Source organism: Mchenga conophoros, linkage group LG9 (genome assembly GCF_057382185.1).
Source record: "Mchenga conophoros isolate Kocher_MC1m ecotype Shallow Benthic linkage group LG9, M_conophoros_male_GT1.1, whole genome shotgun sequence".
NCBI classification, from domain to species: Eukaryota; Metazoa; Chordata; class Actinopteri; order Cichliformes; family Cichlidae; genus Mchenga; species Mchenga conophoros.
Genome location: NC_140534.1, coordinates 614,565 through 631,120, shown reverse-complemented (window position 1 = coordinate 631,120; position 16,556 = coordinate 614,565). Strand labels below are relative to the sequence as shown.

Below are 16,556 nucleotides of genomic sequence, written 5' to 3'. Positions count from 1 at the left end.
TGCATCGGAGAGCAACTTGGGGTTAGTATCTTTCCCAAAGATACTCGGCTTGCAGACTCGGGGAGCCACGGATCGAACCATTCATGTGGTTCGATCAAGATGCTTCATTGTTTTCATTACTTATTTGTGAGATATCCTGAACATATTTTAGGCAAATCAGACAGAAAATATAATACACAAAATATCATTAAATACAAAAATAAATCAAATGTGAATGAATGGAGTACAAACATTCCCACCTGTTGGCAGAGGTGTACTCTCATTGTCCTCTCCAGTTTTTTCATCCCCATCAGTCAGGGCTGTGTCCCTCCCTCTCCACTCGTTCTTGGGCAACAACTCCACCACAACCTCGTCCCCATGCACCGCTCTGTTTCGATTTTTTCGACCATACACAAGCACATCCCAAGTCAGATCTAAGATGGATAGGGGGGGGTCAAAGTCGGGAGAAGAGATCAGAAACGTCTAGCAAATATAAGTTTAATGTGTCTGTTCCACCTGTTTTGAAAATGTAAGGCGTTTTCACCTGTGCTCTTGGTTGAGAAGTTCTTCGGCCTGACGAAAGCCTCGTTCTGTGCCCGATGCTTGTTAACATTCAGTGTACCCTAGTAAAAAGGAATGAAACAAGACATTTACTCTTCTGCCACTGAGGTTGTGTTAAACAATCTGGTGAAAAACTCCACTGCCTTCTCTTTGTGACATCTCCATACCTGCTCAGGTACAGTTGGGGAAATAATTATCACTGCTGAATTTGTAGGTTTCCTCAGTTACAAAGAAAGAACAATTATTCATGTTATTTCTTTAATGTTAGTTTCATTTAATGGAGAGCGATAGAATATCAACCAAAAACTGTCTGTGAAGGTTCTCAGTCATCCAGGTCATCGTAGTCAAAGGAGCTTGCAAAGAAAAGCGTCTGGACTTCTTTAAGTTGCTTGAAGACGTTTCACCTCTCATCCGAGAAGCTTCTTCAGTTCTAAGGTCAAATGGTGGAGAGTCCCAGATATAAACCTAGAGGGAGTATCCCCCCACAGAGGGACAAAAGGACCCCCTGATGATCCTCTAATCGCCTGAGCCAAGGTGTGAAACTGGGTGTGGGTCCCAATCAGCCAGAGTTTCGGGTGTGTTCATTGTGAAACCTGGCCCCACCTTATCATGCGAATTCCTGAGGTCAGATGGCCCAGGATGTGAGTGGGCGTTAAGGCGTCTGGGAAGGATCTCAAAACTGGATTATAGATGGCAGAGAGTTGGTGTCGTAAGCCCCGCCTCTGTTCAAAGATGGTCGCTCACAGTGGACATAGATGGCTTCTTTCACTCCTCTTTCAAACCATCTGTCCTCTCTGTCCAAAATGTGAACATTGGCATCCTCGAAAGAGTGACCTTTGACCTTTAGACGCAGATGTCCATCTGCCTCAGGAAACTCTTTCTCCCCATCGTCACCCTCTGACTACTCCACTTGATACCAAGAAAAGTCTTACCACTGGCAACAAAGGTCTCTACCCCAAATACTAAGCCATGTTTTGCTTGGGGACTCACTGAAAGTAACTTGCCAATCCCTTTATGACTTTTTAAAATAATAATAATAATAATAATGATGTGTTTTTTCTGTCTCTCTCCTTTAAAATTAAACTGCAAGAAAACTTAGAGACAGTTCATATCTTCTTCATTCAATAACAGTCCTGCTCTTCATCTCATTTTCTTTATTCGTCAGCCCCTCAAATACTCCTACCTCCTCAGCACACTCCCTACACTCATCAGTGTATTTCATTAGTATAGATTAGTATATGTATTAAAGGTACCTGCAGTTTCTCTGAAAAATGAACAGGCTTAAAGCTACTAAAATATTTAAACGTTGTTCCTGCAGTTGTTTTAAACTCGTGTTTTAAAGAGAGATCCGGTATACTTAAAACAGGAGTTAGAGAATTGTGGATCAATATGTTTGACATATCCATCGGATTGCCAGTCAGAGAAGTGTGATTCGTCACTCCAGTAAACACATCTCCACTGCTTTAGAGTCCAGTGTTGAGATGCTTAAATCACTCCATCTGACGCTTTGCATTGTGTTTGTCAGTGTAAGGCTGGGATGCAGCTGCTCAGCCATGGAAACCAATGAAGTTTGGACATCTGTAACAACAGCAGACTGCAGATATTGACGACTTAAGTGCACTATGAGCCTTAGCATCAGCTGACTAGCTGTCATTTCCAATTACTTCCACTTTGTTATAATATCACTAACAGCTGACTATGGAATATTTAATAGCGAGGAAATTTCATGACTGGACTTGTTGCACTGGTGCATCCTATCACATTACCATGCTGGAATTCATTCAGTTCCTGAGAGCGACTCGTCCTTTCACACATGTTTGTAGAAGTAGTCTGCATGCCTAGGTGCTTGATTTAATACACCTGTGTCCATGGAAGTGATTGGAACACATTAATTGAATGATTTGGATGTGTTAGGGAATACTTTTGGCAACATAGTGTATGCCTGACCTTACAAACTCTATGATTATAACAGTCATTTTCACTGTTTTCAGAACACAAGTTATGGTTGGAGATATCATGACCGCCACCCCACCATACAGATGTTTTGGGAGGTATTTGATGAACTAACTGAAGAGCAGAGGAAAGATTTCCTTCGTAAGTACTTGCTGAAGCCTCCATTATGATATGTTACTGAAATCACACTGTATCATATAAAACATTAGATTTTTCTGCGCTTTACCAAGATACATTAGAGAGCAGCATTGTTCTGATTAATATACTGTAAAGCTGCTTCTAGCTGGTGGACTGAGCCGCCTCACCTTTCACCTGGCTCACGTCACACACCTGGAGAGACTCGACCTCCACCTGTGTTGCCTCACGCGAGATGATCTAGAGGCTCTGAGTCAGTTGCTACCAATCTCACACGCCGGACACTAATCGCATGCTCGCTGCAGCAGTCATGTGACTCGTTGTTTTTCAGTCCAGGTGCTGCCCTCTCTCACTGCACTGACCGAGCTTGATGTGTCATCCAATAAGGAAGTGGGAGGTGTGGTCCACCTGCTGGTCTCCGCCCTCCCTGCGACACAAATGAGGAGGCTGCCATTCAACAGCTGCTACATGAGCAACGAGTCCTTCACTGCTCTGGGTAACACACACACACACACACACACACACACACACACACACACACACACACACACACACTTGTTTATTTATAGAAGTTTTCCTTCAAGTCATTCTCCCTGAATACCTCTTCCACCCTCTAGCCTGAAATGGTGAAAACTTTGTGTTTATGCATCAGCCCTGGCGGTGTCCTATCTGCGCACGGTGGATATTTCCTGGTGTAAAGTGGTTGGCGGTCACTTGGCGCTCCTGCTGGATGCTCTGCAGCCATCAGTCGTCAGCGAGCTCCGTCTTTGCAGCTGCGAGCTCACCACTGATGACATGCAACATCTGGGTAACTAACACACAATGACATTATACTTTTTCTTTTTTGGTCTGTAGTGGATCATTAGGCTGCATAAATGTATATTAAGACAAGTAAAGCCTGAAGGAAATTGATATTTCTTTCATTTATTTCATGCTGCCAGCATCTGTAGCTGTCGTATAAAACAAAACAATGAAACTATTCGGTGTTATTTTTGTCTCCATCAGAAACATTGTGAACAAAACAGTAAAGTGAAGTGATCAGTTATCAATGGGTCCTCTTCCTCTGTGCAGCTGCCGTGTGCAGACGGGGCTGTCTCTCCTCACTCCGTGCACTGGATCTGTCCTACAACAGCTTGGTGGGAGACAACGGTTGGTGCAGTCTGTTTGCAGCAGGAGGTCTGGGCTCTCTGGAAGACGTGGATGTCAGTTTGCGACCTTCAACCTCTGCTCCGTGCTCAGCCTGGCTGCCCGCTCTGCTCCGAGCTCTGCCTCAAATGCCGGCGCTGGCTCGACTGGCCATGCAGAGGTGGACAGCTGACTGTCAGGAGAGAGAGCAGCTCAGGTACTGTCTGAAAAAGAGGAGCGTCCTGCTGGAAAGGGATCCAGATTTACAAGACACATCATCAGCATGTAAAGGGAACAGTCAGGAGAGCCTAGAAGAGAGTCAGCCTGAGGAGATTGGAGCGGACCGCACTGGAATTTACTGTCAAAGAGCGACCCACTTTGTTGCTTTATTATTATTTTTTTAAGTCTCTGTTACCACAAGAAGGTCAGTGTTGAGGTCAGCTGCATCACGTCTGATGTAAACTGTGTCACACGTGATGGTTTCAGGGAATACTGGGAACTTACAGAGTTAAGCACAGCTGGTGTGGGTTATCATATTTGTCGTCTCTCACCTTGGCTGCAGGGTCTGGGTCTTTCCAATGCAGCAGTCCTAACACTTGAGACACACATGCCGAGAAGTGGGGATACCTGGAAATGGACAAAGGCTTTCAGCAGAGTTTTAAAGCAGCTATTCAGGAAAAGAGCTGTGAATTATCTGCATACCTTGTTAGGTAATCAGCTATTTTGGGGTTCTTTAACAAATCAACCAAAAGGTCGACTGAGTATTTTCTCGTCAGAGTACCTTCACCGTTCACGATGATGTTGACCACAAGCTGGAGCGTTTGATGGATGTTCTTTGCATCAAAGAGCTACGAGGAAATCCCAGAGATTAGAGACAGGATATTATGTGAATCAGCATGAATGTTGTTTGTTGTTCAACAGATAAAAACAAGAAGAGAAAATAGAAACAAAGTAAAAAAGGAACAATTGTTTCTGCCGTTAAGAAAAAAAAATTGAGTCATGGCAGAGACCTGCAGAAGTCTTGAGTCTCATTTGATGACATTTTGTCAGATTGCCTTGTAATTTAAAAAAAACAAAACTGTTTTTTGAGCAAAAGTTCTCCAGGTTTTTTTGGAGTTCTTTCAAAGTTTTCTTATTTTTGGACGTTAGCTGCTTTTTCACTCTTTTTCAGTCCAGTCTGTGCATCTGAACATTTACAGAAAGATTTCTTTGTTTCGTCTTTAGACACTTTGTTAAACGCAGATCCCAGCAGAGTTCGCCTACCTTCTCTCCAACCTTCTCAGGTTTTGTGGATATTATACATGGTTATGCTGAGGATATGTCGGCTACTTTCCACTGGAAATGCCTTTTGGTTAAACTGTCAGCGAGGAATTTGCACTGTTACATTTTTATATAACTTTAATGCAAAAAAAACAGCTGCTTGTTTAAGTGAAAATACACTGATGGGGTTTTTTTCTATTCATGAACAGGAGTGTGATCAGTTTAATAAAAGAAAAAATAACCATAACCAAGATATGAGGGGAAATCTTGGACAAATACAAGCAGACTGGAGCAGCCAGCGTTCAAAACACCGACGTTCAAGGTAACAGAAGGTTCCCGAGCCACATCCACCCAGCTGGTTTCTGTGTTTCTTGTGTATTTGTGTACACTGTGACTTCATGGCTGTCTTGGGCTCCAGCTCTTGTTTTGGTGTCTCATTAATTTGATTTAATGTCCTGCTTAGTGATAACATCACTCTTGGCCTCCCTGCACTGGCTTCCAATTGAATTTAGGATTCATTTTCAAGTTCTTTTATTGGTTTTTAAATCTTTAAATGGTCTGGCACCTGCTGAAGCCCTATGTCCCCACTCGTTCGCTCCGGTCAGCTGAGCAGCTGTTGCTCTCAGTCCCCAAATCACGGCTGAAACTGAGAGGAGACCGAGCGTTCTCTATCGTGGCTCCTAAGCTTTGGAATAATCTTCCTCTTCACATTAGGCAATCGACATCAGTGCTGGTTTTTAAATCCAGATTGAAAAAGCATTTTTATTCACTGGCTTTTGACTCAGTGGTTGACTGACTTGTATTTTATTGTTTTTCGCTATGTTTATTATTGTATCGTATTTATTATTCTTATGGTATCTATTATGTTTCTATTGTTCAGCAGTTTGGTCAGCCTTGTGTGTTTTTAAAGTGCTATATAAATAAACAATGATGATGATGATGAACATAGTAACGTGTGTTGGGTTGCTCTGTCTTCAGACTCACTGTCAGACTGATTAGACAGTGAGTCTGAAGGTGAGAGTCCTCACTGCCCACGCCTGTCTTTGGGTCTGACCAACACCGTTTCCTGTGTGTCATTCCCCCCTCGCCTTCCCCCCATCCGTCCTGTCTGCACTGACCTCTCCAATAAAGACAAAAGGCCTCATTTTCTGAAACTCTTCCTATCCCATCACCTTGCGAAGAATCACTTCACCATGTTGATTAATAAGGACGGTGGGAATGGTTTGAAGTCTCGTCACAGAAAATGTGCCAAAGGCAAAGAATCTGAGCTTGAAATAAAATGAAATGAAAGATCAGCCCCACACAGGGGTTAAATTCAGATGGAAACTCTTATCACACAAAGAGAACAAGCGAATAAATATATCTGAGTGTGGCCCCTCGACTGTCACAGTGTAGCTGACATTTGATCTTATCATGTGTTAAAGCTATTTTAATTACTGAAGAGAACCAGTGTCAAACTCAGCCCAAGTATGGTTGTACGTTAATCCTTAAAGCAACAACGTTTTTAAAGTTGCAGCGTCATTTTTACACCACACCTAAAATCCCACTAATCGTCCGGGCTCTTCACCCTATGACCACACGCTGGGGTATCTAACACCACATGACCCAAATGGAAACTATGTCAGCTGAAAGAAACCCATCGAAATGTGCAACACTTAAAACTTTGCCTGATTGGAGCATGGCTTCAAATACAGCCCTGAAAACAGACAGGCGGTCGTTGGCATTTCGCCCTCGTTCCTGAGAGACTACATCGATGTATCAGTCAACAAATGAACTACTGTGGCGTCACAGCTGGGGCCTTCTCTGTGTCGTTTATAACACAGAGAAGGACCCAGCTGTGACGCTGAAGTGGTATCTTTAAATTAGCTGTAGGTGTGAATGCTTGTCTGTCTCTCTGTTAGCTTTGCAACAGACTGGTGATATTCAGAGTGCACCATATGTCTGGTATTATTTCCCTTCCAAATTAGTGCTTCCTCTTAGTTGCTGGTCTAAATTTGTTTCCTTTCATGTTCAGGCCGTGTTAGCTTTGTCTCTGTGTGTAGCAGGTTTTGTCTCCATGTTTGTTTCACTGTCTGCCTGTCTGTCTCTGTATTCTGTACTTCTGATAGACGTCTAATTTTGCCAGTCCCTCTTTTTGTGCGCCTTGTACCTTGTCACTCTCTGTGACCGCGTCTCACTTTGCCAGTTCCCATGTATTTAGTCAGTTAATGGTGGTCTGAGTAACCCTCACCACTTTGTTCTCCAGTGTCTTTGTTCCTGTTCATCCTACATATTTTCCCCCATTTGTTATTTATTTCTGCTGTTTGCTATTTATATTTTATTCCTGCACAGTTTGCTTGAAGCACTCATATTTTGTCTATTCTATTCATGTGGATCTTATCTTTCTATTTCCTTGCTTCCTTTTCTGTTTACTTTGCTTCTTGCCCGTGTTTCGTCCTTTTGCGGTGTCTGTGTTTTTTTAATCCTATGGTCTCTTTTAAGTTTGTTTGTCTCTTTACTTCTTCAAACTGAATTCAAAGTGGAGCAAATGCTATATAACATTCTCATAGTCTCATTCACACTAACGTTGGTTCTGTATCTTGTAACCAAAGGAAGCTTCAGCATGCAGACTGGAGCCAGCGATCAAAACACGTGCTTCCTATTTTATTTTGTTGGTTATGTTGAGTTTTGCTGTAACTGTCTCGTTACTCCTGATTTGTCCCTGCCGTCTCCTCTTCCCTAATGACCGTCCTGTGTGTTTATTGTTTAATCTTCTCCTTTCGTCACCCAGCTTCACTGGTCATGTTTCCTAGTGTTATCCCCCAGTATAGGTTTCTGAGTTTCTCAGTTCCCTGTCAGATATTTCATATCATTCTCTCCGTCCAAAATAAACAGGCTGCCTTTAGTTTATCCTTGCCAGCCTGTGAGTCTGCATTTGGGTCTTCTTTTTTCATAACAAATGATCATACTCCCCGCAGATTGTGATAGTGACACCTCCAGGCCATGCTGCAACTCTCTGGAGCTTTCCGCTCTTCAGGAACTCTCTCTGCAGGAGGGGGAGATACAGGAGAGGTGGAGGAAGATCTCAGCCTGGGCGTCTATTGTCTTATGTAGTCTGGAAGATGAGTGGATGGTGGGGTGGGTGCAGTTTTCTCTGTGGTGGGGTTGGGTGGACTGTCCCGGGCTCTGTGGGGCCGGGAGGCGCTGCTGCACTGGGCCCCGGTCTGGATGGGCCTGGGCCCCCTTTCCCTGGCGGGGCGCGGAGTATGGGGGTGTCACCAGGGTGCAGAGGAGGCTACCCCCCCTCTGTCCCCTTCTGGCTGCCTCTGCCTCAATTTTATCCCACAACTTAGACATTCACATTACTCACACTCTCATTACACATACATATAGGATCTTGGGGGTGGGCACAATACATGGATACATGGATACACGATACATGTACACCCCACCCCTGGTGTCGTTGCCCACCTCTCAATTTTAAATACACGTAGACATTGAGGGCTATCAGGAGGGACTATGCGCTTACCTGCTGCTCTCTGGCAGGTAGCTCCATGCCCTCCTGGGTTTTAAATGCACCTTAGAACACACATGCATCAACACTACAATGAGCGGGTTGAGGGAGGTTTAGAGTCTTCTCTCACCCCCATTCTCTGCGGCCTGCTGGAGCGGGGGGGCTAGGAGGAGGAGTTGGCCGTCCGACTGCGGTCTGGAGTGTGGGGCCTCCCTGCTGCTGCGGAGTTGGGGTGGTCTGCCTCTCCCCACCGCAGGGAAAAGGGTAACACTACCTGGGTCTGGGTGCAGTTCCCCCTTCCAGGGGCAAGGGTACCTAGACCCGGTTTGTAGAGTACGCTTGGGGAGTGTGATCGTGTGTACAGCGTCTCTTTATGTCTGTCTCCACGTTGGTTGAGTGTGGAGTAAGTACATATGAGAGCATGAGGGTGGGAATGGATGTTTGTGTCTGTGTGTGCCTGTATGTCTGTGTCTATATGTCAGGTTGGGTATCAGACACCACCTCTCTGGGGACATCTCAGGCCCTCCAAGGTTTGGAGGCCTATCTCCCCCTACCACCACTTCCCCTGCCAGTGGCGGACTCCCTCAGACATCGGTGCGTTGGTGGTTCTTTGTGTCCGGGGATGCGCGTCCAGGTACACACCGGCTCACTCCTTGGCGGCCGCTTATCGGGGCCTGGAGCCTGGGGCTCGCTCGGGCCACTTCGGAGGTGGGGGTGCCCCCGGCCTCTCGGCCTGGGGCTCGGTCACTCAGGCACGGCTGGCTGCCGGCGGAGCTCACGGGCGCGTCACTGCAACTCCCCCTGGCTTCTGCTCCGCGGCTGCTGAGTGAGCCCTCATCTGGGACTCTCCTCAGCTCTTTCTGGGACAGTGGCGCGGCTGCCCCTCTGTTGGTCTTCCTTGGTCTGTTGTGTTCTGGGGGCCTCTGGATGTCTGGAGTTTTGATCTCCTCCATACCTGCTTCATGCCCTGGAGGACGGGGCTGTGGCCCCCCCACACCCTCTAGCAGATCATTACATGAAGGAACCTTTTTAAAAAACAAGCGCGTCCATGCTCACAGGTGCTCACACACACAAACTTCACCCTTTTTGGCTCCTACCTCAAAGCACACTGTGTTCTGTTGATCTTATGTGCTGCACAATAATGTTTAATATTTAGTATTTACTGTCATATTCCCATATATCATTGTGATGTTGTTTATTCTATTACTCTTGTTCTCTTCTGCTTGTTTTCTTTTTTCTTTCTCAACAGGTGATCCAGGTGATTAATAGATGCATTTTTTTTCTTTTTTTTTTCTATGGTTTTGTGTCCAGATATCAGCGCTCACCTGGCTGGTACCAAGAAGGTTCAGCAAGTGCTCCCCAGACCTGGAGTCCTGGACAGATTCTTCCCAGACCAGCCTCAAGCTGTGCAGCAGATCCGAGCGACATTGGCTGACCTCTACACTCTAGACATGGTGAGAAAAAGGGCACGGTTTTTTCATTGTTTGGAAAATTTGGCATTAGATAATCCTCACCTGGGTGTTGCTGTTCAGTGTAAGCAATATCATTTGCATTTTATTCCTCTGATTTATTTCTCTGTGGCGTTTATGAACTCGTATTTCTTAGGCTGGCTTTTAAGGAAGGAGAAAAGGTATGTATCAGTTGGCTGGGAAGAAAGATGGAGGTGGAAAGGATGTGCAAGCTATGGGACAAAGTTGCTGAGACTAGGTTAAAAAGAGGTGAGGATCAGTGAGCAGGAGTGTGGCTTTGTGCTGAAAAGAGCACAACAGATTGTTTGGAGAGAAGGTGAAGGAAAGTCAGCTGAAGCAAGACAGTTTGTGGAGTTTGTGTTGGACTGTATGTTATGCTGGGAGCCTGGGGATTAGTGCACTTTGATTCCAAGTTAATACTAACTAGTGTTTCTCACTGGTTTTTGGGTGGTGGAGTAAAAGGGATTGGTTGGTGGCTGTTTCTAATGTTAGCCTTTTCTTGGTTTTCTTACAGGCAGGGTAAAGACATGGTGATGAATGAGTGTGTGGGCAGACGCTGAGGACCAAGAGCTCAGGACAGTCAGACGGGGGTGTCGCAGCAGGAGTCACCGTGCTCGACAACCCTCTGCTGTCCTGAGATGTCAGACTCCTGCCTGCACATACAAACCACACTGAAGTCAAAGTTCCACCTGCACCTCCACCTGTTCTTGCAACAGCATGAAAACTGACAGAGGTGAGACAGAAGAAAAGTTCTTGTCTATTTTTTTTTTTTTTTTTACTAAGTTAAGGAATTAAGTTAAGAAGAGTGATTAAATAAATAGTTTCTTGCATTTTTGATTTAATGATTGTGTTTAGGATTATTTCAGAAACATGTTTAGAGGATCTTTGTAAGCCTGTATTTACTTTAAAAGAAGGGAAGCACTTCTTCATCCTACAGAAAAGGTGACACATTACAGATGAGTTCATAAAAAGTGTCTCTGTCACTCTTTCAAGGCTCTGTCACTTTTTCTTTTGTACTGGAACAGCATGTTAAAGTAGGCCTAGGCTGACATCTTGTGGGGGTTCTCTTTGATAAGTGGTGTGTTGCGTCAAAAGCGACTGACTATGACGCTCTGCGCGAACTAGTTTTGTTAGAGGACTTTAAGAAATGCATTCCTGAGCGTATTGTGCTGTATTTGAATGAACAGAAAGTGACGTCACTAACATCTGCTGCTGTTCTTGCTGATGAGTTTGTACTCACTCACAAAGCCTCATTTACTGACAGTGAGAAGCCACGGGTTAGCCCTGTGCAGCAGCGCCACACAGCTAAAGAGTCTGGGTCCAGGGAACACCGTGAATGTTTTTACTGTCATAAAACCGGACATGTGATTGCTGACTGTTTAGCATTAAAACGCAAAACATCACATGCTCGGCCACCCAAAGGGGTGGGTTTTGTAAAAGCTGAGGCCCGTCACGAGGACCATGAGTGTGGTGGTAGGGTGCCTGACCCCTGTTTCGAACCATTCATTTTTGATGGCTTAGTATCGCTAACAGACCACCCATCCGAGTTAAAACCTGTGCGTATTTTAAGGGACACTGGAGGTTCTCAAACTGTCATCCTCTCAAGTGTATTACCATTTTCTGCTAAAAGTGAATGTGGTTTTAACTCTGTTCTGCGGGGGATAGAGATGGGTTACGCTCCTAGACCAGTTCACAGAATTTTTATTAAATCTAGCCTTGCTACAGGATTTTTCCCTGTTGCCGTTTGCCCGGCCTTGCCAATAGAGGGTGTGGCCATGCTGTTGGGCAACGACATCGCAGGAGGGGTAGTGCTCCCTCGTCTGGAGGTTTTAGACAACCCCCTGAATCAGAAAACTTCTGATGTGTCTATGCACCCTGGGCTGTATCCAGCCTGTGCAATTACTCGAGCACAAGCTCGGAAAGATACTGATATTGCCCTCTCTGATTCTGTGTTGATGTCCTCGTTTTCCGGGGAGAATGATGTACCCACTAACAGAAACAATGTTCTGTCACCTCCAGACTCTGTGACGCCTGAGGAGCCTGATCCATTTCCTAAGGACTCCGTACTGCCCTTGACTAGAGATCAGCTGTCAGCAGCTCAATTAGCTGATGAAACAATAAAGAGCTGTTTCAAACGTATGGTAAGTGCTGAGCAAGCCAAAAAGGAGCAACAAGCCTATTTCATAGAACATGATGTTCTAATGCGTCAGTGGTCTCCACCAGGTGCAGAAGGTGCAGATTGGAGTAAGGTCAAGCAGATTGTAGTGCCCTCTGCGTACCGGCAGAAGATCCTGGCCCTTGCCCATGAAAGCCAGTGGTCAGGACACTTGGGCATCACAAAAACATACCAGCTACTATTAAAACATTTCTTTTGGCCTGGTATGAAGCGTGATGTTTCTAAATTTTGCAACAGTTGCCATGTATGTCAGATTGCGGGTAAACCCAATCAGGTCATACCCCCGGCTCCGTTGTGTCCCATTCCTGTAGTGGATCAGCCGTTTGACCATGTCATAGTAGACTGTGTGGGTCCACTACCTAGAGCAAAATCAGGAAAGCAATATCTACTCACGATAATGTGTGCCGCTACCCGCTTCCCCGAGGCTGTCCCGTTACATAAAATTACAGCGAGATCTGTCGTTAAGGTGTTGACAACCTTCTTTTCAGTGTTTGGCTTGCCTAAGGTCGTACAAACCGACCAGGGCTCGAACTTTCAGTCTAAGGTATTTCACCGTTTGGCACAAGCTACCCTAACTCTCAACTTAGCTAAGTGTGAGTTTGCCAAAGCTACTGTGACGTACTTAGGCAGGGAGGTGGGACGTGGACAGGTCCGGCCCATAGATGCCAAAGTGGAAGTGATTAAACAGTTTCCCACGCCTACCACCAGGTGTGAGTTACGTCGGTTTCTAGGGATGGTGGGCTACTACAGGAACTTTTGTAAGAATTTCTCCTCTGTAGTAAAGCCATTGACTGACCTGCTCAGCCCAAAGGTTGAGTTTAGCTGGTCGAGTGAGTGTCAGGATGCTTTTGAGAGTGCAAAAGCCCTCCTCTGCCATTCTCCTGTGTTAGCTGCACCTGATTTGACGCGACCATTCAAACTCGAGGTTGATGCCAGTGCTGTCGGGGCTGGGGCAGTGCTGTTGCAAGAAGACTTGTTGGGTTTGAACCACCCCGTTTGTTACTTTTCCCGCAAGTTCAATAAAAATCAGTTAAACTACTCCACCATTGAAAAGGAGACCCTGGCTTTGTTGTTGGCTCTTCAGCACTTTCACGTGTACCTGGGGTCCAGCATGTTACCTCTTGTTGTGTACACCGACCACAACCCACTTGTGTTCCTGGCGCGTATGTTTAATCACAACCAGCGCCTTATGCGCTGGGCTCTGTTGTTGCAGGAATACAACTTAAGTATCCACCACAAAAAGGGGACTGAAAATGTTTTAGCTGACGGTCTGTCCCGTTTGTAAACATGTTTTACTGCTTTTGTCTTTTGTTGTTGTTTATGCTCTGTAACATTGGCTTCAGCCCAACATAGTTGGTATTTTAAGGGGAGGGGTGTTACGGCCGCTGGCCTCAGGCGGCCCCGCCTTCCTCCATGGAAGCTACAGTGCTCCAGGACTCACGGGGGATTGGCTGGCCCGGACATATGCCCGCCCCAACTTCATGCGGATCCGAGCCTGTCAGACTACGCACACCATTGGCTGCCGCAGGAGCCTGGAGTACGACGGACAAGTGACACAGCTGTCTGCAGTTATGACAAGTGACACAGCTGACTGCAGTTAACTGATAGTATAAAAGGCTGAGGAGTCTTCATTCGTCGAGGGACTTGTTGATTTGAACAGACTGTACAGAGAGTCCCTCCCTTTTGCCTTCTGCCTGTGTTTTGTGTTGCCTCCTGCGAGACGTTTAGTAGAGCAGTGCTCTACTGGTGTTATTAATCGTGGTGTTTGCTTAAAGTTTCTCTGCTGCCTAGTGAGTTGTTTCACTAACGGATTTCAGTTGTGTTAATAAACCTTATGTTTGTCTTCCTATCTAACTCCTTGGTCTCTGGGCTCGTTTATGTTACGTCCGCTGCCGCCTAGCAGAGCCGGGCCGTAACATGTTACTACAACATATGAAATTGTGTTTCTATTGGAAATATAATTCAGCACCACTGAGCCGCTCTCTCAGTTACAAACTGAACCTGTTTTGTAGACGTATAAATCACTAAGTACAGTGAAGCTTTTGGTTTTGTAAAAGTGTTTCTTATTCTAAATGCATGTTGATTTTTATCAGGGTGAAGAGCAGTTAGCAGTGCATTCATGGACATCTTTAAACTATTAATTGAAGAATCTTTGGTCATGATGGCATGAACTAGAAGCGTGAGCTCCAGGTGAGACTGCACAGAACAACAAGTGTCCTTAAACTGCATCAACTGATGACGTCTTACAATTTTATTCCACTGTGTGTTTTTATCATTGAATGTTTCTGTCTTTGTGTACATGTAACGCAGACACTAAAGCTGAGCCAGAACTTCATGCTGAAGAGAAGGATTCTTTTAAAATGCATGGGGGAGCGAGCGAGTCAGATACCAAGGGCACAAAGATGAAGCAGGTCTGATCGGAAACCGTTTATTTCCAGGCCAGGGAGCACAAATAAAAACACCCTTAAAAGGTTCCCTCCTGCTCAACCGCGTCACTCCCTACGGAGAGAAGATCTACATGACCTTATCTGCGTATCTGGAGGTCAGCCGCTGCTCCGCCGTGTTGTACCTGTTTGTACGTGTTTTTAAGTCTCTTGATGTCATCGTGTCTAACACACACCCTTTATCTCCTCTCTGCAGCTGGACCATTGCATCCAGCCTGCCATTATCACCAAAGACATCTGCATGGTCTTTTACTCCAGAGACGCCAAGATTTCCCCACCCCGTTCTCTCAAGAACCTCTTTGGGACTGGATACTCCAAAACTCCTGACTGGTAAATCTGGGCTGCTGCACTGTGGCCATCTCTGTTTCACAATCAAAGATATCTGCCCTGTTACAAAGTTTCCTTGTTCAAAACTTCTGCTTCATTATAGCAACCGAGTGACTGGGATCTACGAGCTGAGCTTGTGTAAGATGTCTGACACTGGAAGCCCAGGTGAGCGGCCATGAAACATGTTTAAAGAACGGCAGCTGTTTTATCATAATTCTGTGGAGAGCTTCATCCTAATGAGGGCTCATGTCCTGAGCAGGGATGCAGAGGAGGAGGAGGAAGGTCCTGGACACATCAGTGGCTTATGTGCGTGGAGAGGAGAACCTGGCCGGCTGGAGGCCCAGAGGAGATAGCCTCATCCTAGAGCACCAGTGGGAGCTGGAGAAGATGGAGCAGCTGCAGGAGGTGGGGCCTTAAAAGATTCATAAAGAAATAAATCTGTTTAATATCGTAGAGGGAAAAATGACTTTTCAACTCAAAGACCAAAGTGCTATTCTAAAAAGTTTTTTCTTAGAGTACAGACGTTACATGACTAACCTCCCCTCTTCTCCCCACCTCACATTCGCCCCCATCTTTCGTCCAGGTGGAAAAGACCCGTCACCTTCTGGGAGAGGCGGCTCCCGTGGGAACAGCTCCCACCACCAAGTCCCTGAGTGAGTCTCTGTCCCCCAGCGTGAGCTCCGGCACTCTGTCCACATCCACCTCCGTCTCCTCGCAGATCTCCAGCACCACCTTTGAAAGCGTGAGAAGGAGCTGGCCACCAAGGTGAGAAAAACGTGGGCTTAGTGGGCGTTCTTGTTGCTGCCTTCTTCCTTCTCTGCTCGGAGCTGATCGGTCTTGTTCCTGTTGTGTTGTAGTGCCTGCGCCTTCTGACACACACCTTCAATACTGAATACAAGCAGCTGGTGAACAGCATCAGTGACTGCAAGGTGAGAAATAATACAAAGAAATAAAAAAATAGCCTTTCTGTGTCACATCAGGGAGTTCCTATATTGACGTCTACCTCATCCTGCTGTTGTTTCACTTCAGCTTTCTCTCATCTCACCGATCGGACGTGATCCATCCGTGACGAGCTTCAGCAGTGCCACCCTCACCCCTTCCTCTACCTGCCCCTCTCTCTCGGACTCGCGCTGTGGCTCCATGGGCCAGAAGTAAACATATTTTTAGGAACATTGACCTCGATCTGCAAACGGTTATTGACAGGTTATCCATTTGATTCTAACTTGGTGTGATTTGTGTTAAAGGACCCCTGAGAACAGCTCACGTGCCTCCAGTCCCTCCTGCTCAGACTGTGAAAACTTCCCGATGGTTCCCACTCTGGAGACCTCCTACCTTGCGCGGGCTGCAAAGAACGAGTTCCTGAACTTGGTGCCTGATATTGAAGAAATGCGACCAGGGTGAGTAATGCCATATTAACCCAAATACTGTCACTATGACATGTGTCTCACAGACCAAATGTAAGTCGACACTCATGTTCTCTAGTTCAAGCAGAAATGATGTGGATCGATTCAAATTCCTGAGCCTGGATGATTTCAGCTGGAAACAAACCAACTCTGCTTCTTCTTCAGATAATTCAATTCAATTCAATTTTATTTATATAGCGCCAAATCACAACAAAAGTCGCCTCAAGGCGC

At 45.8% G+C, this 16,556-nt stretch overlaps 1 protein-coding gene across 3 annotated transcripts; it reads left to right on the top strand.

Annotated features, from left to right (window-relative positions):
* The first annotated feature begins 2,246 nt into the window (after positions 1 to 2,246).
* Positions 2,247 to 5,959, top strand: LOC146566530 (leucine-rich repeat-containing protein 31-like). 3 transcript variants are annotated; one of them, XR_014893782.1, is made up of 5 exons: positions 2,247 to 2,634; positions 2,960 to 3,124; positions 3,281 to 3,436; positions 3,700 to 4,463; positions 5,223 to 5,959. XR_014893782.1 is itself a non-coding variant. In XM_085286060.1 (5 exons), the coding sequence occupies exons 1-5, from the start codon at positions 2,580 to 2,582 to the stop codon at positions 5,269 to 5,271; spliced, it is 696 nt and encodes a 231-aa protein (XP_085142186.1). In that variant the 5' UTR covers positions 2,247 to 2,579; the 3' UTR covers positions 5,272 to 5,959. The 3 variants fall into 3 exon arrangements, 2 of the variants coding, with proteins under 2 accessions (XP_085142186.1, XP_085142185.1); XM_085286060.1 differs by having other exon boundaries at positions 3,700 to 3,970; XM_085286059.1 differs by lacking the exon at positions 5,223 to 5,959 and having other exon boundaries at positions 3,700 to 4,547.
* The last annotated feature ends 10,597 nt before the right edge of the window (positions 5,960 to 16,556 follow it).

Excerpts from the sequence above, each read along its gene's own strand:
- LOC146566530 (XM_085286059.1), top strand. The coding sequence starts at position 2,580 with ATGTTTTGGGAGGTATTTGATGAACTAACTGAAGAGCAGAGGAAAGAT. Across the intron at positions 2,635-2,959 it reads GCAGAGGAAAGATTTCCTTC|TCCAGGTGCTGCCCTCTCTC; the intron begins GTAAGTACTTGC and ends GTTGTTTTTCAG. Across the intron at positions 3,437-3,699 it reads TGATGACATGCAACATCTGG|CTGCCGTGTGCAGACGGGGC; the intron begins GTAACTAACACA and ends TCCTCTGTGCAG.